The following is a 24508-nucleotide window of genomic DNA, read 5'->3' as shown; positions in this document are numbered from 1 at the left end:
CATAATAACAATGTGAGACTCCCAATACTGTGCTTACCGAGACAACAGATTGGCCCTTTCAAGTTGTTCTTCCTGGGGGATATTTCGGTTGTTGTTCCAGACAAGTGGGAAAGGTCTTCCACTGACTCCCTGTACTGTTGGTCTGTCTGTCGCACAGGGAAGGAAGGAAAATATTCCTCTGCGTTGAAGATATTATGATTGAATATGGGGACGTGTTCATGGGTTTGCTCAGATCATAAGAAACATACTGATGATGCTTATACACACTAAAGTTTAGAACACACCATGGTAGGTGAAATGAACTTGCTAGATTGCTTGGTGCAGGTGCCTTCCTGTTGGAAATTGAACACGCACTTTAGATTTACAAACTTCAAAGACGCCGTTGTCTTATCACATAGAAATACAACAGATCTTTGTAGAGGGCCAATAAACACAGAAATTGACCAACAGGGCTCATTGCTTCAAGGGTTATGTGCATTGTGTTACACATTGCTCCTACTGACAAGGAACACACACACAGACACACACACAGGGACAATGTGACAATGTGTACACCTGGGAATTCAGTGTGTCGATCAGATAGCTTGAATAAACATGATTTGCAAAGGCATGAGGGGTGTGGGGTCATCTGGTCGATAGGAATACATTCCTTTCACAGTTCTCATAAGGAAACAGTCAGGTGAAAAGGTAACACTCGGGACGTTAATGTTGAAAATGCCAGGAAATGTTGTGCTTAGGTTAGGGTGATAACCATTTACCTCAAGGTCCCTCATGAGTCATGATTAAGTATACATGTTGCAAGGGAGGAAGAATCAATCTATTGCAAAATCTGTCAACCACTCTTCCCACTGGGCAAAAACTGGTTGAATCAACATTGTTTCCACGTCATTTGAACAAGAAAATTCAATGACATTGAATCAATGTGGAAAACTGATTGGATTCGAGAAAAGTCCTTAACTTAAGGGAATTTAGTATTTTTTTCACCCAACTTTTATGCTAAATCCAATGACATCGGTGAAATTGTTTGTGGATTTCACGTTGAATTGAGGTTAGTTGACAACTCAACCAAATGTAAATCAAAACTAGACGTTAAACTGACGTTTGTGCCCAGTGGGTTATTATGTCATCAAAAAATATAACCTTTCTTCTTGAGACACACGAAAACAGAAAACACTGACCAACACTAATTCATTCATTTTGAAAAAAAAGCTTTACTTGAATATCAACATTTTCTCAGAAAGTATAAATAATGATTTTAAAAGATTGATTTCCATTTTATACAAAAATACATCAAAGAGAAAATAACTTGTCTTTGTCTGTCATCTACAGTTGAAAGTGGACCTGCATGCCCTCTGATTAGATGGCAATGGGTATGTTTAGAACAGATTGAAACAAGGTAGTACAAATAATAACAAGATAGTGACCTATTGAAAGGGAGTCTGTACAGTATGTGCCAACCAAAATATGGAGGTGGAGAGGGTATGACTTCAATTTAGAAAATATGAAGTAAAATAATTATTCAGAAAACACGCAGACAGTCAAATGCAGACTATACAAATGTTCATTATAAAAACCTGATTGTTTGTATCCTGTGCTTGTTTTTCTGGACCCCTCTGGTGGATTGGGATTTCATAAGTAACTAAGTGCGGCTGGGTATCCAACTCTCCATAACATTTCTCAACCTCTGTGGAATCCAGCCTGATTACATTGGCTGCTGTCACAACAAGAGATGCTTTCATCTTCCACCCATTCACAAATTACAAGACTCATATCACTGTTTTGCTTGCAAATACCTGTAAATATTGTCATTTTCACGGGGAGGGGGGGTTGTTATGATTTATAAAGGAGAATAATAAAAAAGGGTCCAATTCCATATGTGTCTTTAAATTAGGAAACGTTGGGAATGAGGAAGTGGGAGGAGAGGGGAGGGAGCCTGGGAGGGCTAAAGTCCCATTCCTGAAATTCACCTGAACCCTATGAGCAAACATCAGTCAGAGAGAGGACTCCCAGGCAGGCAGGCAGGCATGGGCCACCCTAGGATTGGGACAATGTGTGCATCCTAAATGGCACCCTATTCCCTATATAGTGCACTACTTGTTTCAACCAAGGGTAGTGTACTATATAGGGAATAGGGTGCCATTTGGGATAAACCCTATAAATGGGTTTGAAGGCATACAGTGAATATGTGAGTCAACACGCCCACAGGGCAGACTTTGTTTATGATTTCATAGCACGCTGACTCTCTCTTCAGAACGAAACATGGGAAATGGGTGAAAGAAAAACACCCAAAGTGTCCAACTGAATTTCTGACTACTTTATATACAGTATCCACTGTACACGTATATAAAAAAAACGAAATAAAACTTTGGTTTAATGTTTTGTGTCATGTTGTGCGGAGCTCTGACAACAGAAACAACATGAGGGTCATTAAGTTCATAGTGTAATGGTGCATCTCAGAAATTCCTCTGTCTTCTGTTTGTGGAGTACTGTACACGTTTTAGTCTTCTGAGGCTTCATATGCACTTCATATGCACTTCATATGCACTTCTATGCACATTGCATAGTCCTTTAGTTCTAAAGATTGTCATATCTTTCAATCACAGTTTACAATTGGAACCAAATAAAAAATACAAATATATTGTCTATTATATTTCCCCCGTGTTTGGGAATTACAAATGTTGAAATCCTTTAGACACATGAACGAAGTTCTAATTATCTGCACTATTGACTGTTCAGTACAGAAAATCACATTAGGAAAAACCAACATGGAAGACTCCTTCAAACAGAACAGGTATGTACGTATATGAAATATCTATCTACAAAAACCTATACAGTTGCTCAGGACAAAGTTAATATGATTGTCATCCAGTAGTTCTGACAGTTGTGCATTGCCGTTGATAATATACAGTATAGTGGGGATCAGATTATTCAGATCTGCCCATCCGGGCCCCGTGCCAGAGGGAATCACCCAGTCCCCCATACAGTCTATCCCCACCACAGCCCAACGTAGCTGGGCCGACTGAGGCAGATTGTGTCCTCTCACCCCAGCCTCCGTATGCCTTCATCTTCCACATCAGATCACAGTAACATGTTAGTTCTTCATGGACATCCACTCCACCAGTCCTATTCTTACATACCACAGCATGTAAGGCATAATGTGAAGATCCATTTGTTTTGTTCCTTGATAATGTCACAAATGATTGGCCACATAGAAGCGATGACTTGTCATTTGCACACATTTTCAATGAAAAGATAGAGAAATTAATAATGTTTTCACAAGATTGTGTTTGTAGTGAAAAATCATACATCCTTGTTGTTGATCATCTGTATGTCAGGGGAAATCCAGTTTCTCCTCCCTTCATTTAGGTGTCTATTAACGCAAAACCTGCAATGTTAATTTCTCTCCCCTTCTCTCACTCCTCCTCTCCTCTCGCCCTCCGCCACCGCCACTCTGGATTTATTGACTGACTCACCGCCACTCTGGATTTATTGACTGACTGCTGTTGCCAGTTATTAGTTGTCATGGTTACCACAGTGAGTGGGTGGAAAAATGTGCTCCTGTTGCTAGGCACCAAGGAAGTCAGGTGTGTACTCTCACCAGGCTTGAAGAGGACACTGCAAAAAGAGAGACCGAGAGAGAGGGGAAAAAACGTCAGAGTGAGTACATCACACAAACAAATTAAGAAAACCTATTCAATAACACAAGAAACCGTTTCTGGTGAGGATGTATTTAATATGTATTGTCATGATAATAGGTCCCATTTCTAAAGTCCCCATGGTGTCAGATTCAGATTGGATGTAAACGGCTACTGCCTACCTACGCCACACCTGACCAAATACATTCCACATCCTTCTTCCACTTCACGTAATAGCCTTGCTTCCATTCAAATGGCCTTTTGGAGATTGTTTGTGGAATTCATGTTTTCCTTTCGCTCAAGGGGTGGAGGCAGTTGACCCTGGCGTGACCCTCTGGCCAGCAAACAGCCCTACCTGATAAAGGTGGAGGCCAGCTGCTCAGACCACAGTCTAACCCTAAGTGGAGGTGAGTTTAACATGGGGTGGGAGGGGTGTCCTCAGCAAACAAGAGAGTTATAAAGTCTGAGCATGTTGGTCATGACATGAGAAGAGCCCACTGGCCTCTCTGCACCACCCAGTCCAAATAAAGACCTGAGAGGCAGCCTGGAGGAGCCTGCTGTCCAAACGCTGGCTCGTTTAAATGCTGCTCCACCTATAAAGCTACAAATATACCATGATATCATCAGAGCATAGCTCAAAACTAGACAATATGTTTAGGTTTATTTTCAATGCTCTGAAAAAACATTACTGATGACTGTCTTAGGTCTCGTTACTCAACACTGTAGAGCGATGGGTTCTACATACATATCAAACCAAAAGCCCCCGGTCAGTATCTTTCCAAAACCACTCTAATAAGGGGACAGTTTGCTTTCAAGCCAATCGGAGCATCTGCCAGAATGTTGCTCTGAGCGAGACATCTCAGCACTTCAGCCCGCCACCCAATGAGCAGTGACAGTGCTGCGGCCGGGCAGCGTAGTGCTCTGTCTCAGGCAGCGTGGGAAATTGAGCGTGTGAAAGCAAAGCACAGAGGAAGGCATTTCAGGCTAGAGCGATCACTGGGACCAGGGAGATGTAGGAAAGGGGAAGAGCTGTAATTACAACAAAAAACACCCCCACCCTCACCCTGTACTCCCCCACCATCAACCCCCATAGCAGGGAAGTAAGTAGCAGGACACAAGCCTCCTGAACTTTGATTAACAGTGGGGTTCATTTCCTGATCAGGGCACTAGGTCTTGCCAGGCCAGGGAGCGACCAGCCCTCTTTCTCCCCAATGGAGAGGAAAGCGAAAGGAGGCATCATTAATCAAATGCCGTTCAGGATGAGGGCACGGGTGATTGATTGGTCCGGCCTTTCAAAGGAAATAGGAATTCTGAGGAGTATCCATACACCCGACTCCTTGGGCCAATGATTGAGATTTGTGGTCCACATGCTCAGACAAAAGCAGAGTGAACTGAGTACTAGGGTCAAACCCAGCATCAAAGCCAGAGCCTCACAAAAACGTTAGCTGTGAAACCATTATGTGAATAAATAAAGATTGCATTATTCAATATCTCATTAGTCTGATCTCATATTGCCATTCATTGACTTTAGATGCATAAGAAGGGTAGTGTATGTTGATTACATGAATTAAGGTTCCTGTATCAGTCTGTATAAACATTTATTTATGCCTATATTGTAATCTAAAGCACAGACATTTACTACGCAAAATATGGTATATTGCACACAAATATTCAGTTGAATGACCTTGGCTTTGGGCCAACAACACATCACATTGGGGTGAATTCACTGATTCAGTGCAGTTAAACTAAGTTTGCCTGGTACCAGATCGGTTTGTGCTCTTGCCAACTCCATTGCTGTCATTTTCAAGACAAATAGAGTTGGCATGATGGCACAAACAGACTGCCACTTGGCCTAAAACTAAGGGACTTTATTAAGTGACTGTACTAAGAAAATAGTATTTACCCAGGAGAGACCCCCCAGTTGCACCATCTTGTTTACTGTAGAATCCTAATGTAAGAGGGATTAAACAAGTCAACACACAATCACAACACACAGACCTAGTGTGCATTCCAAAGGGCACCCTATTCCCTACATAGTGCACTACTTTTATCCAGAGCCAAATGGTGCACTTTATAGGAAATAAGGTGCCATATGAGACACAGCCCTACTGTATCTATCCTAGTCTATCAGCCTACTGTATCTATCCTAGTCTATCAGCCTACTGTATCTATCCTAGTCTATCACCCTACTGTATCTATCCTAGTCTATCAGCCTACTGTATCTATCCTAGTCTATCAGCCTACTGTATCTATCCTAGTCTATCAGCCTACTGTATCTATCCTAGTCTATCAGCCTACTGTATCTATCCTAGTCTATCAGCCTACTGTATCTATCCTAGTCTATCAGCCTACTGTATCTATCCTAGTCTATCAGCCTACTGTATCTATCCTAGTCTATCAGCCTACTGTATCTATCCTAGTCTATCAGCCTACTGTATCTATCCTAGTCTATCAGCCTACAGTTAGTGAGTGCTCAGTTTGGGGAGGGGGTTGTGTGTCGGCTGTGAGGAAGATTTGGTGTGTTAGTAGATAAAGAAATGAATCAAGCCGATCTCTAATGGGAGGTTTACACAAGATACAGTACAAAGCCTAAACTCTGCAAGCTCGAAATTGATTTTCAAGCTTTACAACTTACATTTACAACCACCTATATTTCACAAACATTTTAGTTTAAATACAGCTTATGACCGAAACTTGTGCAAACATATCTCAGAGAGCAGCAAAAGGAATTATTCCTCACATTATATATGTACATGCTCTAATACACAGAGAGGTCAAATATCAGAGACTGAGGACAGACACTGAGCACAGACACTGAGGACAGACACAGAACAGACAGAGAGAGGAGACTGTATTGACTGAGTCAGGGCCAGGGTATAGGGGGAGGGGCCTGATTGTGGCCTGTGTTAGGTGACTGAAGCATGTTAGTGACTGACTTGTTTGCTGGATGACATGGAGCTGAGAGTACTGAGGCTGTTGGCGTCTGTCACCACCATGGCTGAGGGAAACCGTGACTGGTGGGAATACTGCGTGGGCTCCTGCTTGTGAGGGTACACTGCCATAGACAAAGACATAGAGAGAATGTCTCATTGTTAATTTTAACCCAATAGATTCGCCTTTATTAATGGGTAAGCATTAGGGTTATGATTATGGTTAGGATTAGGCTACATCTGTACATACTGAAATTGAGTTTCAAGCAAATTGCATATTAGCAGTAGCCTGGATGGCAGTCTGTTTCTGCTCTCTTGTCAACTCCTTATGGAATTGTCACGCTAAACAGAGCATGTCAATGAGAGAAAAAGTATCTGGGACCAGGCTAAATCGCCATTATATCCCATCTATGACATGGCATTAGCAATCGTTTAGTGCTTACTAAGAGGCAGGTACTGACTGTGTGAGTGAGTCACGGTGGCCATGAAGGGCTGCTGGCTGGGGGACTGCTGCATCAGGCCATGCTGGTGGGGACTGTGGAGCTGCTGGGAGAACTGCACCGGTTGCAGCGCTGCAAGGCTCCCCGCCACGCTGTTGATCACCGGCACCGACTGAGACTGCGACGTGTTCAGACCTACAACCAAATAGAATCTCAGTGATTTGGCTCATGTCAAAAGCATGACAATAAAAGCATGACTATATTCCCTATATAGTGCATTATTTTTGACCCCTATTGGTCAAAAGTGATTTGGGTGCCAATTGGAGCTCAACCATTGTGTTCAAAAGAAAATAATACAAGAATGTGTGCATAAACAGAGGAGAATAAATGGGCAGTTATTACAGTAAGAAAGTCATTTGTGGATACATGGGAAATGCAAAGCGCTGGCTGGTTGGTTGATTGGTTGACTCACTCTGTGCGATGGTCATGACTCCAGAGAGAGGCATGATGAGGTTCTGTGTCTGCTGGTGTGTGTGGTGGGAGTTGTGGATGTTGGTCAGCGTGCTCACAGGTGGCAGGCCTCCACCTGACGCAGACATCTAGAGAGAGAGACACACTAAGAAACTTAGTGATACCATTCTGGACCAAGAATGAAGTCATGTACTGACAATATCCTAAATCTAACATGCTAACTGGATAATCACTTTAGAAGTGAAACCAGATGTTCTCAGCAATGGAGCTCACACAGATAAATGTTGAGTTAGTTCTGCTACGTTTGTGTAACACTGTGTTTTTGTAACTCCAGTCATCTACACCGAAGGAAGACAATAAAAAATAAAAAATCTGATGATAAAGCGTAAAAGCACAGACTGAAAGTAGTAGTGTGTGTGCATGTGTGTGCACGTGGGTGTGTGTGTGTTCACGTGGGTGTGTGTGTGTTCACGCACGCGAGTATGTTTTCCTATTTCCTGCCAGCTGCTCTGAGAGGAGGGGATGGTCAGACAGTGGATGTATCTCAAATGACACACTGTTCCCTATATAGTGCACTATGGGCCCTGGTCAAAAGTTGTGCATTATAGAGGGAATAGGGTTCCATTTGCAACTCAGACAGTCATCTGTACGGTACCCATAGATAACAACCTGTCTGCTCTGACCTGTTCCACACTATACTGACCTGCCCTCCCTACGAAAAACTAACTTCCTACTGACAGGAGAGGATGACAAATGTACTATGAATCACCAGGGATCTTCTCACTAAATAAAATTATTTATTTTCAACTTTGTTAGATTTAAACATGGCAAATCTGGTTAGTGTCATAAACTCGTTATTATTCTGATACTAAGAATACAATATAATTGTTTTTTGGCACCAGCGTTCAAGAGTTAGTCTCTGCATGTACTGTACTGTCAAGTTTCACTTTCACCAATCAAATATTGGACTAGGGCAGAGGGCTGAGTTTCTCCCCTCGCGCTCCCTTTTCTGAAGGTAGAAAAAACATTGAACATAATCAAGCGCTGTCGTCATTTCCCTGGCAGAGTGCTGAGCGCTCCAATCTCCGCTTCTTTTTACAGGGCATTTAATCAATAAGCTCATAATGCAGAATGTTTCTTTGTCAGGTTTATCGGCTCAGCTCTGGACCTACCCGGTTCACTTTGGTGGTGAAGGCGTACTGTATGGCCTGAGCCCAGGCCTGCCGCCTGCCTGCCTATCTGCACTCTCCACAGAGAGAAGCACAACGCTCTAACTGTTGTTCCCTACAGACTGTTCCATAGCAGTCTGGCTCCGGGACCTACTTTATATGTCTACGGTTGCGTACCAAATTATACCCTATTGCCTTATATAGTGCACTACCTTTGCCCAGAGCACTATGGTGCACTATATAGGGCATAAGTAATGCAGTACAGAGGGAATAGGGTGCCATTTGGAACGTACCTCATGTTAAACGCAGCCCTGGTCCTTATCTAATCAGAGGCCAGGAGGGCCCAGGTGTGTTACTCACCATCTTGGCATCAGGTGACAGCAGACTGTGGCTGGGGTCCAAGCCGCCCGGAGACACCTGCTGTAACACCGACTGGCTGGTCGACATGCTGCCATGGTGGCTGATGGTCGTCGAGGAGCTGACCTCACTGGGTCCTTGTTGGCTGTACCGCACTGGAGGGAGGGAGGTAAAGAGTGAGAGAAATTGACAGATTGTTAGATTTAGAGTTTATTTCTTGACCTAACAACATCTGTGTTACACAGGATAACAGTATATAGGGTAGAGAGATGGTAGCAGGCCTCTCAGTATGACTAAGTGTGCTATGTCAGCAGGTGCTCCAACCCATCAGACTCACCTGCTCTTTGACTCAAACAGGGAGAGCAGAGCAAACAAACACACTGACCCCTCCACTGGTGCTATCAGCCCAGCTCAGCCAAGGCCATTTAGTGAGTACAATACACCGTACACCAGCCCCCCACAACCCCAGTCCTAGACTTTATGAACTCAAGCACCATTGTTTTTTAGAAAATCAACACTACAGCTTCAAACACCACAAATACAATTATTTACATTCAATCCAAACAGTTGCAATTCTCATTAAATTCATTCAACATTAAAGTCCTAAACTGCCATAGAGGCACCAGAGAGTCAAAATGCAGGGAGTTTTGTAGGTTATTCTAACAATGGGGGGCACGAAAACTGAAGGCAGATTTACCTAGATCAGTACATAACCATCCCTGTGAACGGGTTTGGTGTCTCATATTTTGTCATTTTAACAGTGAAGTGAGGTAGGTCGGAAGCTTGTGTAGTTAAGCTTTGTAAACAAAAAGGGAGTAATGAAGTGATCTATGGGACTTTAATAAGGACCAGCCAACCTTTTGATACAGGATGCAGTGATGTGTATTAAAACAGTCACCTGTGATAAAGAGAAGGGCGCTATGATAGACGGCATCCAAAGGTATAAGTGTAGTGGCTGCGGCATTCTGATAAATGGTGTCACCATAGTCAAGGACTGGCATGTAAAGTTGACTGTACAATCTGCTTCCTGCTGTTTAGAGAGATAAAATAAGCCTACTTTAAATCTCAACTTTCTAACTAGCTCATCCGTATGTTTTTTGAATGTAAAATTATTGTCAATCCAAAAGGTGTCACGTTCGTCATAATGAATGGACCAAGGCGCAGCGTGCGTAGAGTTCCACATATTTTAATAAATCGAAACTCACCAAACAAAACAAGCAAGCACAAATGAAACGTGATGTTCTGGGCTGCTCACAGGCATTTACACAAACACAAGATCTCACAAAGCAAAAAGAGGAAATGGCTGCCTAAATATGATCCCCAATCAGAGACAACAATAAACAGCTGCCTCTGATTGGGAACCATAACAGGCCAACATAAACATATAAACACCTAGATGACCCACCCTCGTCACACCCCGACCTAATCAACATAGAGAATAAAAAGCTCTCTATGGTCAGGGCGTGACAGTACCCCCCCCCCCCCCCCAAAAGGTGCGGACTCTGACCGCAAAACCTGACTCAATAGGGGAGGGTCCGGGTGGGCATCTACCGTCGGGGGCGGCTCCGGTGCGGGGCGAAGTACCCACTCCGCTCGTGGACACGTCATCGGAGGAACCGGACCGTGGCTCATCGCCGGAAGAACCGGACCGTGGGTTGTCGCCAGAGGAACCGGACCGTGGATCGTCGCCGGAGGAACCGGACCGTGAATTGTCGGCGGAAGCTCCGGACCGTAGATTATCGCCAGAGGCTCCGGACTGGGAACCCTCGCAGGAGGCTCCGGACTGAGAACCCCCGCTGGAGGCTCCGGACTGAGAACCCCCGCTGGAGGCTCCGGACCGCAGACCGTCGCTGGAGGCTCCGGACCGCAGACCCTCGCTGGAGGTTCCGGACCGCGGACCGTCTCAGGAGGTTCCGGACCGCGGACCGTCGTAGGAGGTTCCGGACCGTGGACCGTCGTTGGAGGTTCCGGACTGTGGAACTGTTGGCGGAAGCTCTGGACTGTGGGACTGTCGTCGGAAGCTCTGGACTGGGAACTGTCGCCGGAAGCTCTGGACTGGGAACTGTCGCCGGAAGCTCTGGACTGGGAACTGTCGCCGGAAGGTCTGAACTGGGAACTGTCGCCGGAAGCTCTGGACTGTGGAGGCGCACTGGAGGCCTGATGCATGGGACCGGTACAGGTGGCACCGGGCTGATGACACGCACCTCAGGGCAAGTGCGAGGAGGAGGCACAGGACGTACTGGACTGTGGAGGCGCACTGGAGGCCTGATGCATGGGACCGGTACAGGTGGCACCGGGCTGATGACACGCACCTCAGGGCGGGTGCGGGGAGGAGGCACAGGACGTACTGGACTGTGGAGGTGCACTGGAGGCCTGATGCGTGGGACCGGTACAGGTGGCACCGGGCTGATGACACGCACCTCAGGGCGAGTGCGGGGAGGAGGCACAGGACATACTGGACTGTGGAGGCGCACTGGAGGCCTGATGCGTGGGACCGGTACAGGTGGCACCGGGCTGATGACACGCACCTCAGGGCAAGTGCGAGGAGGAGGCACAGGACGTACTGGACTGTGGAGGCGCACTGGAGGCCTGATGCATGGGACCGGTACAGGTGGCACCGGGCTGATGACACGCACCTCAGGGCGGGTGCGGGGAGGAGGCACAGGACGTACTGGACTGTGGAGGTGCACTGGAGGCCTGATGCGTGGGACCGGTACAGGTGGCACCGGGCTGATGACACGCACCTCAGGGCGAGTGCGGGGAGGAGGCACAGGACGTACTGGACTGTGGAGGCGCACTGGAGACACAGTACGTATGGCCGGCGCAGGATATACTGGGCCGTGGAGGCGCACTGGAGGTCTGGAACGTAGAGCTGGCACAACGCGTCCTGGCTGGATGCTCACTTTAGCCTGGCAAGTGCGGGGCGCTGGCACAGGACGCACTGGGCTGTAAAGGCGCACTGGCGACACAGTGCGTAGAGCCGGCGCAGGATATCCTGGACTGAGGAGGCGTACTGGAGACCAGGAGCGCTGAGCCAGCACAACCCATCCTGACTGAATGCTCACTTTCGCACGGCAAGTGCGGAGAGCTGGCACCGAGCGCACCGGGCTGTGAATGCGCACTGGAGACACAGTGCGTATCACCGCATAACATGGTGCCTGAACGGTCACACGCTCCTTAAACCATGTGCCCCCCCCAAAAAAAAATTGGGGGCTGCCTCTTGTGCTTGCGTCTTGGTTGCGAACCCCGGAGTCGTCATTGATGCTCCTTCGCTGCTTCCGCCTGCTTCCCCGGCAGGCTTTCATATCTCTCCAATACTTCCTCCCAAGTCCAGGCTATTCTCTCCTCAACCTCCTCTATAGACCAGGATGCCATCTCCTCCCGGGCACGCTGCTTGGTACAGTTGAGGTGGGATCTTCTGTCACGTTCGTCATAATGAATGGACCAAGGCGCAGCGTGCATAGAGTTCCACATATTTTAATAAATCGAAACTCACCAAACAAATCAAACAAGCACAAACGAAACGTGACGTTCTGGGCTGCTCACAGGCAGTTACACAAACACAAGATCTCACAAAGCAAAAAGGGGAAATGGCTGCCTAAATATGATCCCCAATCAGAGACAACGATAAACAGCTGCCTCTGATAGGGAACCATAACAGGCCAACATAAACATATAAACAAACACCTAGATGACCCACCCTAGTCACACCCCGACCTAACCAACATAGAGAATAAAAAGCTCTCTATGGTCAGGGCGTGACAAAGGGCCATATATTTATAGACGGGAATCTGCTCGATGAAAGAACCATCCATTGCATAAATGTGTAAGCATCTGAAATATTTCTATGAGAATTATAAAGCAGCAAACATTTAGTTTTTCCCGCATTCCGTACCAATCTTAAATCAAAGCAACAAAATCACATTGCAGCTCCAACATAGCCTGGTCAGCCGTAGGGGCAATAGCGTACATAACAGTGTCATCTGCATACAGATCGATGTTCCAGGTTTTTTCAGATAGAACAATATTATTTATACAAATAGAAAAGAGTACAGGTCAAAAAATAGACTCCTGCCGGACACCTTTTGTAATATCGAGGTAACTTGACACCATCAGAAAGCACATATTGTGTCTTGTCTGACAGATAGTTCCCAAACCACTTGTAATACGCCTGGTCGAGGCCCATTTTAGACAACCTTTGAATGAGTAGGGGAGGGTCGACAATAACAAAGGCCTTGGATAGGTCTATAAATATGGCAGCACAGTGATTCCTACCCAGCATGGAAAGGATCCCTCTGTGCCCAGGTAAACCTATGAAAGTGAAGAAATGCCTTCTATGTACAGTATGTCATCAATAGGGAACCCTGTTATGTTCTCACCTATCCTTCCACTCTCCAAACACTTAGTCACTGAATTCTGTGACATCACTGAATAACCCATCTCTTAATCCCGTGTCTAGACCCCTTGTTGTCTCCCACCTCCATTGGCCACCGGGGGCCAAAGGAATGCTGCTCTCCTCCTATCAAATAGATGTTTACCAATCCTGGCCCCCTTTGATACCAACAGAGCAAACATTACACATTTACAACCAATGTCAAACACATTCTTATCCTGTAGTCTCAGTCTCACACAGAGTCTCCCTCCCTCCCCCCTGCAGAGCAGAGCAGTGGGCTGTGACACTGAGCCAGTCCCAAATGGCACCCGATTCCCTATATAGTGCCCTACTTTAGACCAGGGCCTATAGTAGTGCACAATGTAGGGAATAGGGTGCCATTTGGGACAAAACCACTGTGACAGTGTTTACTCTCAGATCCCGGATCTTCCCTGGGCCCTCTGTCCCTGACCCACGCATGTCACACTGAGTGCCCTGTCTGTCACAGTCCCAGATAGTCACAGACAGTCCCAGACAACCACAGACAGTCCCAAACAGCCACAGACAGTCTCAGAGAGTCCCAGACAGCCACAGACAGTCCCAAACAGCTACAGACAGTCACAGACAGGAGACACCAAGCATCATATGTCTGCCATAAAAGAATGGGAGACCGTATCTCACTCAAAATAAAGTTTACCTTAGTAAAAACATGCTTTACTGCCTGGGAAATACAACTAAATCAGACCAAAGAATTTACCATTTTCATCTTGACTGTATTTCATCCACTAACAACAAACATGTTGTCCAGGCAGACCACAAGAGAACCACAGACAGACCTCATATTGTCTTGAACATCACACTAGCAACCCCACAGCCCTTGTTAACACCGCTACAGAACAATAACGCACTCCATCAGGCCCATGACCCCCATACCCTCACAATGGCAGAGGACTCATAAACAGGCATTTATCTCCAAGCTGGACATCCTGTAAAGTGTCAAGCGGAGAGAGGTGCTATTCAGGCCAGCTTTGTTTTCCTGTGTCAGGCAGTAATTCTGGCTGCAGGGAACCCCAATCCCAGTCAGGAAAGCTTCCGTCGTCTAGTCTGTCTGAGGCAATTGGTCATTTGGAAGGAGGAGGAGGGCTCCATTTCTGGGACACCAGTGGGGCGGCCAGCGGTGTCCACATACCAACCTATGCACCCCCAGTTTGTTATTGGGATATTATAAAGATGCTGTCAATATAGCTTGAGATTAAGAAATCTTACTTCCTCAATATAACGTTCGTTTAGAGAAAAAAAACAAGCCAACATTTTAACAACTACTGTATTTTCTGGCTGCATGACATTTGGCCAGTTTCAGACTGTGTCCTACATCTGCTCTTATTTACATCCTAAAAAAAGGTAGCTAGCTCCTCTCTATCACTAAATTCTCCGCTGAAATATGGTTTGAGCTAAATCAAGCACAATACCAAGCACCCTGAGCACTGGACCAGGGGAGACTAGAAGTAGACCAGGGGGAAGGTGAGAACCCTGTGAAGGGGAGTGATAGCGTAGGCAGCAGGGAGTTGCAGCAGGTTTAAAAGGCTTCAGTGCTCTGTGTGACCCATGTAATATCAAAGCCCCTCTTCCCATCCCCAGGCACTGGTCATTGAAGCTTCGGTGCATATGAGAGACCTCCCGGGTCTCTGCAGGACGTAGCAGGCCTTGGTACCTCTCTGACCAGGCTGGGGCTCCCAGTGGACAGAGCAGAGCCAGGCAGTAGGCAGGCCTAGCCTCTCTATCCCACGGCCAGGCAAACTCCCACATAGCCTTGGGTGACACAAGGCATTGAGGCAACACAACCTGCTCACTATTTTTCCCTCCTATAATATGGGGTTTTACTCTCACTGTTATTAAATTAAATAACACTGTTTTCAGAGGATTACCAAATGAATAGAACGTGCCCATTACACCAGTCTACCAGGTATTGAACCACACTCCCCTCACTGCAGTCTTAATTTTACAGCTAAAACCATTCCAATGTGTCAGATTAGGTGGGAAATTCCTGAATCGGCAGGCTTTGCCATGTGAGACGAGGGAATATACTAAAAAATGCAATATCAGCAGGTTATCAGGGGTTCAATTCAATCTCTTAGCACATTCTGGTGAAAAAGATGCTACTGTTGCTGAATTATCTGGGTTGATTGGCACGTCAGCGTTTTTATCTCAGCTTTGATGCAGGTCAACATAAAGGGAGGGCCTATTTAGAACTCTGGACAACACTTACATTCAATATTATTGACACAGAAGTAGCAACAGAGAAGAAAAGCCGCCCACCTCTATACTTTGCTGAGAGATGTGTGAAACTGCTCCCTGTGCTTAGCTTTCAGATTCACCCGCATGTGGCTGAAACGTTCATCTTTTAGCTTCAAATAAAACAATGAGTTTTTAATGGTGAGCGAGCGTTGTGCCTGTTCCTTTTCAATGAGGATCACATTTTGGGGTTGCACCTCGACTCACGTTGGTTGAGCGCCCTCTACTTCTTTCCAGATTCACTCTCAAAGAAAGAAAAATGACACCTATACACAACACAACAGTATGGTCAGGACATCCTTTCCCATGACGTATGGTGAAACACACACACAAACACACACGTATTGGCATCTGTTTCCTTTAGAAAAGGGTTCAATTCCAATTGCCTATTCTCAATAAAAACGTAGGTTGTATGGTTAAATGAATGATCCAAGGGGAAACTATGGCCCTAAAAGTGTTATGGCCTCAGACACATGGATCATTCAGCTGATGAAACAGTTTGATTAGACCAACAGTGTGTGTGAATCACCTATTACATGTTTGTATTTACACGTGACTAGTAACAGAAGATATCTATCTATACATTTGTTTTAGTTTGGTCTTTTACCAAACACTGATGGTAAAATAACCTCATCTTTCCCCCCAAAATACTATTTGACTGTTTCTCCCATTGTGAACAATCAAGTTAACTCACCCTTATCAACAGAAGTAAGAGAATCAATGAAAATTCCAGGAGTAAGACGTTTTCCTTGATGTGACCTGATAGTGACCTCCCTCACATAACTGTTTTAGTGGCGCTGAAGGAGGGGGTTACCCACATCTCACTATAGGCTGGAGCACAAGGGGTCATCAGTCCTGTCTGGCCAGAAAAGAGCCAATACCCCAGAGGACAGCTCCTGCTGCTCTGGTCTGCAGAGCGCCCAGCCCCAGCCTCCCTCGGCCACTATACTGACGCCCTATAAAGGTGAGGGGGGAGGCTTTAAAATAGGCCCTCCCCAAGGCCCAGCAGTGATAAATGAACCTAGGTTACAGTCACTGCAGTCTTCCAATACGCCACAGACAATAGGGACCCCTGCCAGGCTGGGGTATAGAGATGAGAAGTCAGGGGAGCCACTTATCAAAGGACTGGGAGATGTAGTAGCCAAGGATTTTAACTGTCCATTAAGCATGCATAACACAGGCCGTGGCCTAGCAACTCAATGAGGCAACCTGCTGGGGTGCTATTGTCAGGCCAGGGGCTGACACTGAAAAACAGCTGATGCTGTTGGCAGCACACCGGCAGGACACCTTGTAAGCAGGCAACCGAGGGCTAAGGGGAGCAAAGTACCTTCCGCTTCTGACCCTTACCCTATCCCTCTACAACCAGTCCCTTCTCTCTCCTCTCCACACAAGCCTATCATTGAACCTAGCTCCTCAATTTGCAACCTGAGGTCAATGCTTGGTCAGGTGTGCTGGGAAAAACCACAAGCAAACAGAGCATGGGCTAATGGGCCCAGTATAACCAAAGGTAAAAGAGCAACCCGAGGCAAACGGTTTGTTTTTCTAGAGAGTTGACCTCGTGTTCTAACTTGAAAGAACGACAAGGGGCTTTGATTGAGTTTCTCCAATCATGGCTTTTATGGAGGTGAGCGATGGCACTGAGGATAATGCTGTGCCAAGATATCAGCTCCATTTGATCTCTTATAGACGCCGGTAGATGGCTAAATTGCACTGAGTGCAAACAGCATTATGATGTTTAACGGTCAGTTTGTTGGATTTCCTCTTTACAACTTCAGGAACTTTGTTGATTCCCCAAAAAGTCACCATTGACCGACCGACCTTATGCTTATAGAGTGAATGTGGAAGTAGTGGTTATATGTTCAACTAGCGCTGAATCCCTCCGTGACCCTGCCCTGACCCTGGCCTGTCACAGGACTGCTGCTCTTTGTGCCACTCTCCTGCTCCTGCCTGCCTGCCTGCTGACTTTGGAGTGGAGATTGCAGGTACAATGTGGATTGTTCTCAGTGTGTTGTCAAATATCAGAATAACAATGACATTTGCTCAGCTCCCTCAGTGACTCTTATTGATCATTTGCCCTCTCTCTTCTCTCTCCCTGATCTCATCAACCATTTTCTCTCCCTCTTTTCACTCTTGCTTGGGGATGAAAATAAAATCATCCAATTATTTTGCCAACCATTGTTCTTCTAACTGTCAAAGAAATGTCCCTGATCAGGATACCATAGTGATTAAATGCACTCAGATCATGGCTGGGACAGGTACAGAAAGAGGAAAGCCCACATTTTTTATGATTCCATGATTGTGTGTAGTATTATATTAGATATAATAGCAGAGTAATGTACTGTGGTATGCATGTGGTGTGGAGACGCTACCTTGCATCTTACTAGGGGGGGATGCGCTGGTCTGGGAGCTGTGGTGGTGTGGAGAGCTGTGGCTGTGAGACAGGAGAGGGTTCATGCTGTGGATGGGTATGGGGTAGGCGTCCATTGCCAGCTTCTGACGGAAGGCCTCTTCCTTACGCCGGTTGGCAAACCAGTTATAGACCCGTACCTCAGTGACCAGGTTAGAGCCCAGCCCATGAGCTTTAGACGGAGACACCCCTCTCTGGAGACACTCAGCCCTGTAGGATGAAAGATTGAAATAGTATCAATGGAATAAAATGGAAAAGAACAAAGGGGAAATATATTGGTAGTTGCATTGGAATGATAGTTGGATACAGTTAACAAAGAGAGACATTCAACCCTGTCAAAATCATTCTAATCTAGGGCCATATGCTGCTGTAATAATGGAGTTAGTATCAAATAAGATGTGCCAAACATTCAATTATTGAATGGAAGAACAAAGTTGTGTCACTTTTTCCCAAATGGCACCCTATTCCCTGTATAGTGCATTACTTTTGACCAGAGCCATATTGGCACCAGTGCACTAAATAGGAAATATGGTGGCATTTGGGACGCAACCCAAAAGGTGTAACTTTCTCCTTCTCCAAAGCGTCCTCCGCTCACCTGTTGCACTCCTCCACCAGAGCCTCCCGCTCCTCTTTGCTGGGGTTCTTCTGTCTTTCATAAGCCTGGTAGAGGATCTGTTGGGATGCAGGCCCCCATTTGAAACGGTTCCGTCTCATTTTCTTGCAGGAAGGTTCAGAGCCCACCTCCTCCCCTTGCTGCCCCATACCCTGACCAGGAGGGTTGAACTCTGGGAAGAAAAACAGCACCTGATCCTGACTGCCTTTGTCGGTCATATTGCTGACAGAACCTTGCACTGCCTGGTTGAATTCTGGAAAATAAGAACAAGGTACATTTGATGCATCTCATGTCACATAAAAACATTGTATTGGGTGGAATGGAGACAAAATAAATCAATAAGACAATAAGAAGAAATAAGGCATAATTTAATGAGGGACAATTTCACAATATGTAGCCTAGGCCCTAATGATAAATCAGACACATTTCAGGCATAGGCTTACTAGAATATGATGCTGACCATATGTAGAGCCGAGATATTACATTTATTTTCATGCAGATTGTGTTGTGGATGGCCATTAGTATTATGACGCCCAGGCCAACACACCTCTGTGACTCTAACTGTATCAAAGGCTGTGTGAGAAACTCAAATATTAACTTACGTCTGAGAACTTCCCGCTGTTTCCTGACATACCAGGTGTAGAGCGCCGCTCGCTTCTGAGTTTTCATGGGCGTGCCTTTGTTGAGGTGCTGTGAGAGGTGAGACTGATTTAGTCCGGTTACGTCCACCACCTCGCGCTGTGGTATGTTGTGCTGTTGCATGTAGCCTTTGATTATGCGGGCGGCACGCCAGGGGTCCTCACTGCGGTTACATAAAACACACACAAAACAATATTCGAATCACTTTGCTAAATACATGTTATTCGTTCTATTAGTAGCCTAATAGTGTTATGTGTATAATGGCCTATAGGTGTTGGTGCTAAATTAGCACCAACTCCTAGGCTATAGACCATTATACACCATAACACTCATACTAATAGCAGTGCTAATCTAATGTATTATTCATTGGCCAAATACATTCCTAACCTAGCTTCAACACCAAGATACAGCACGAACATTTATTTCCTTGGTTTATTCTATTCGTATTTCTCTCGGACTTCTTCGCCTGACGTTATCCCTGTTTTGCAAGGCCCCAAGTTTAAGTATTTTTGGGGGGTTGGGACAATTGTTAAGTACCCTAATAAACGACCATTAATCATTGTATTCAATAGTATGTAAATATTTTCAAAGGTTACTGATTTTACTGAGTTAGTGTAAATCGCCTGGATGACTTCAAGTGGTTTATTACTTAAGTAAATATACTTTAAAGTACTACTTTAGTAGTTTTTTGGGGTATCTGTACTTTACTATTTATATTTTTGACAACTTTTAGTTTTACTTCACTACATTCATAAAGAAAATAATGTACTTTTTACTCCATACATTTTCCCTGACAACTAAAAGTACTCGTTACATTTTGAATGCTTAGCGGGACATGAAAATGGTCCAATTCACGATCTTATCAAGAGAACATCCCTGGTCATCCCTATACTGCCTATGATCTGGCGGACTCACTAAACACACATGCTTGTGTGTAAATTATGTCTGAGTGTTGGAGTGTACTTGAGTAATTGTCTATTAAGGTATCTTTACTTTTACTCAAGAATGACAATTGGGTACTGTTTCCACCACTGGTGATCTCATAATACGTTCAGAAACCTGAAAATACTCCGAATCAGGCCTATTTTCAATTCAGTGTTATGACTGTAGCTGAGGCGAAACTGATGCATTTTTGAAAAGTCAATATTTCATAGCGGATGTGAGATACTAAGGTATAGGATACAGAAATATATTACAAATGCTACTAAATTAGGCTATCAAATATTCAAAACTAAGCACCAATAGGATAGGCCTAGGGTACATTGGTTTAGAAGGACAGTATTTTATGTCATCTGAGTCTGACACACACTGACGTTATAGTCTACATTTTCCCATTTGGACAATAGGCCTATAGGCCTAATCAAATTCAGACTAAATAATCCCAGAATCGAGTATGAATCAAATAAATAAATAGGTGATTTGGTTGAATAAGATCATGTTGTTTGCTTAAACATAGGAAATTGATAATACATTGATAATAAATTGAAGAAATGTATCAATTCAAGGCTTCCATCCAAAATTGCATTAAATTATCGAAGAATACAATTGCCAATGGGCTAAAATCCTCTGAATTATTCCAATGCTTCAATTATATCAACTATAAACAATTGCACAATTGCACCCAAGGATGACAGCTCAATAGGAGGCTTTATGTCGATAAAAAATATATATATATCAAAACAACTTAAAAGGCCTAGAATATATGCGCAGCGTGCTTTAAAATATTACAGTAAAATAACACTTAGATTTATCCTACCGTCACAGTCATCTCAGATTAAGTATTGACATGGGTAATTTTTGCAAATCTACACACAACTGTTTGTTTTGGAGAATTAAGTCTGCGGGTTTATATGTTGGTTTAGATGTTGGTTTATAACATTCGACAATGAATAACCAGATCTCCATTCACTCTAATCATACGACACTGTGTATCTTTCAGTTGATGATTTATAGAATACAATTAATAATAACTTAACTACACGTGGGTTAGTTTTGATTTTCTGCCGGCCACTTGAACATGTTACTAGCGTAATGAATGAACATTTATACATGTAATTTTGAAGATAAATTAAGACAATAACAACATGTGCAAAGATTAAGGCCTTTATAGACTACATTCATAAAACAAAATAATATTTGCTTCAAGAAGTGTTGCAATATTTCACCAGAACATTATTCTTAATCTTATTATTATTATTAGAGCCTATATCTAGTGCAACATTTAAGCCTGCAAAGTAAACAAATGCGTGGGTGTGAATTCACTCTCTCTTCTTGCACTGCCATATATAATCTAAGTGAGAGAGATCGAGTAAGTTAATAATAAATATACCTCGTTTAGTTGATATTTTGCTAAGGTAAATAAATAATAACCCGTGTGGATAATTAGTAACTAGAACGTGAAAGTACTACTGGCGCATTATTTTAAATTTGTAAACACAGGGAACATATTGCCTTGCGCTTTACATTTAAATTAAAATATGTTTTTACAGGAGTTTTGTCAACATTCTAAAATACAGACACGATGCAGATACACTTCTTGGGGCGGAAGGTAGCGGTTAGAGTGGTTAGAGCGTTGGGCCAGTATCTGACAAGGTAAAAATCTGTCGTTCTTCCCCTGAACAAGGCAGTTAACCCACTGTTCTCTGTTAGGCAGTCATTGTAAATATATGTTAAATATAAAACGTTTTAAATGCACTGAAATTACAGCAAAATCTAAAATAAGTAGGCATATCCATAATAACATATTTTTTTGTGAGCCTACCCTACACATTCATTCGGTAATGAACAGTCCTAAATGTATGCAATTAAACATTTAAAGTTGTATCCACTTACGCTAATATTCGGTCAACTTCTGCCCTCTGCTCCGCTGCTTCCTCCGTGTTAAGCGACTGGAGTTCTTTTAGTATCGGTGGGGTATCGAAATCATCTCCGTCCTCGGACCCCTCGTCTCCCGACAGTTTGCCCTTACCGTGCCCGTTGCTCAACGTAAGAAATACCGGCTTCGAATCCGAATCATTTCCGTTGATTTTCGAACTTGGCGGAGACATGTGTAGATTCTCCAACTTAACTCCAAAGCCATTCGGGCTAGGATCCATATCGTCCAACGCTTGGATCAGAACATCTTTGGTAACTCCGGAATCTAACAAGGCGCTCAAGAGCTCCTGTTGGAGAGATGTCAACTTGGACACCATTTTCGAGAACATAAAAAATTGTTAAATTCTGAACTAAAAGGGAGGCTGGGGAGAATAAAAACTGGAAAATACAAAAAAAAGTTCGTTCTCTCTTCCTCTCGTGCTCCAGTGTTTATGTGAATGTCCTACTCCTGACACCTGCTCAGAGAAGCTGGTTCACTTCCCAGTTGAGGAGAGTGATATAATTTGCCATGATGCTTTCAGAGGGCAGGGAATATAAAACATGGTAATTAGTGGGCTGGCTGCTGGGGACTTTATGCAAATCGTCAGAAGAGGGCTGCACTGACTAACTGAAGCAGGTAGACCTGACAGTATTTACACTGGAGCGCTGTTGCTTTTATTGGCTCTGCTTATCAGCAACAAAACTTTCATGAACTTTGGACTCTGTTGTATAAAGACTTTGGTGAAAGAGGAGGAATGGTATACTTGTGATAATAATTACACTACTACTGCTAATAATAATAATGTTAATAATAACACATTGTAATTATAATAATATTGTATAGACAATATCATATATTATTCATTATAGCATTTATCGTATCAACTGTGCTTATTTTTGTGGTTGTCATTAAATTAAACAGAAAAACACGCAAGCTACATAACATGTATGCTACACAACGTGACACATTCTTAATTATTCACCTACTGTCATAAGAAAGTATTCACACAAGCTCGATTATTTCATTATAAAAAATAATCTGATTGTGATATTTAAATATTTTTTTTTTTTACATAGGTCTATAAATATATCAGAAACGTTTTGGCCTATGCATAACAGGTCTATCAGTCTTGGGCTTGTATTTTGTTTTTCTATATCTTTCTCATAAGATTTATAGTCTATAGGAATGTCTGACCATTTAAACCGCTATTACAGTGAGTTGTTTTCATATATATCAGAATAGACATTAGAAGAGGAGGTATACATGAACAGATCAGCGCTGGAATCGTGGCCATAGTTCAAACGCTCCAGACGCAGAATGGCGCGCTGGGGGACGCACCAGATTGACCAGGCCAACAAGCAGGTGCCGCTGAATATCATTTTTATTTATTTATTTTATTTAACCTTTATTTAACTAGTCAAGTCAGTTAAGAACAAATTCTTATTTACAATGACGGCCTACACATCATAGTAAGTCGACATCATCGGGCAGGTTCGGTGACCTGTAGAACGGGGAGAACTAAACAAATGAACTAGGCTAATATGGAAGAGTTGGTTGGTGTAGTCATAAGAGCAAAATGTGGCCTGATATTATGATACATTTTTATCCATATGAAAATGTATTAATATTGCTTAGCATATTGGTTAAAGATGTTGATTATATCATATCTGATACAGTGGTATTGCCTGCCAATAATTATACCGCCCTTACTGTCAGTGTAGTATCAATACTCGTGGTTGATCATTATATGACCAGAGGACAGAGCAAACCTACTATAATTGGTCTGCAAATAATGTTTACATTATGCCTATGTTATGCCCCACGTCGAGTCAGTAGGATAATGCTTATAAATTAGGACTGGATTGAATTACTTAGACAATTCCTAATTGTACACACGTTTTCTTTATAAGTATGCATTAATCCAGGCAAAGAAATTATTGTAGGCCTATATGTCATCCACAAGGCTGTATCACAACCGGCAGTGATTGGGAGTCCCATACGGCCGCGCACAACTGGCGCTGCGTCGTCGGGGTTGGTCGGTGTAGGCCGTCATTGTAAATAAGAGTTGGCAAGTCAGTTAAGAACCTAGTTAAATAAAGGTTTAAATAAAACAAAACAAAAAACAAGTCTGATCAAAAATAAATATATTTATATTGTAACTTTACATAATGTCGGTTTCTTTTCTAGCCTTGTATTAGACAGCTGATTTCAACTAAAAGTCCTATATCTATCTAACTATTGCATCAAACTATCTTTTTAAATTTGTTTTATTTAAATGTGTCAAAATATGTCAAAATATTTTGATTTGAACAATTTCTAAAAGCAAATG

The 24508-nt window shown here is 43.8% G+C and overlaps 1 protein-coding gene across 4 annotated transcripts; it reads right to left on the bottom strand.

The window, feature by feature from the left end:
* Positions 1-1191: 1191 nt before the first annotated feature.
* Positions 1192-22721, bottom strand: LOC139548783 (hepatocyte nuclear factor 1-beta-A-like). 4 transcript variants are annotated; one of them, XM_071358625.1, is made up of 10 exons: positions 22158-22721; positions 19289-19488; positions 18669-18939; positions 18048-18283; positions 9006-9157; positions 7478-7604; positions 7027-7200; positions 6572-6690; positions 5539-5583; positions 1192-3615 (listed from the first exon to the last, which is right to left on the bottom strand). In XM_071358625.1, the coding sequence occupies exons 1-10, from the start codon at positions 22526-22528 to the stop codon at positions 3595-3597; spliced, it is 1716 nt and encodes a 571-aa protein (XP_071214726.1). In that variant the 5' UTR covers positions 22529-22721; the 3' UTR covers positions 1192-3594. The 4 variants fall into 4 exon arrangements, with proteins under 4 accessions (XP_071214726.1, XP_071214723.1, XP_071214725.1 ...); XM_071358622.1 differs by having other exon boundaries at positions 7009-7200; positions 18036-18283; positions 22158-22720; XM_071358624.1 differs by having other exon boundaries at positions 18036-18283; positions 22158-22720.
* Positions 22722-24508: the final 1787 nt, after the last annotated feature.

The sequence above is a fragment of the Salvelinus alpinus genome, chromosome 22 (assembly GCF_045679555.1).
Source record: "Salvelinus alpinus chromosome 22, SLU_Salpinus.1, whole genome shotgun sequence".
Lineage (NCBI taxonomy): Eukaryota > Metazoa > Chordata > Actinopteri > Salmoniformes > Salmonidae > Salvelinus > Salvelinus alpinus.
The sequence above is the reverse complement of the archived record's forward strand: the minus strand, read 5'-3'. Positions and strand labels throughout refer to the sequence as shown.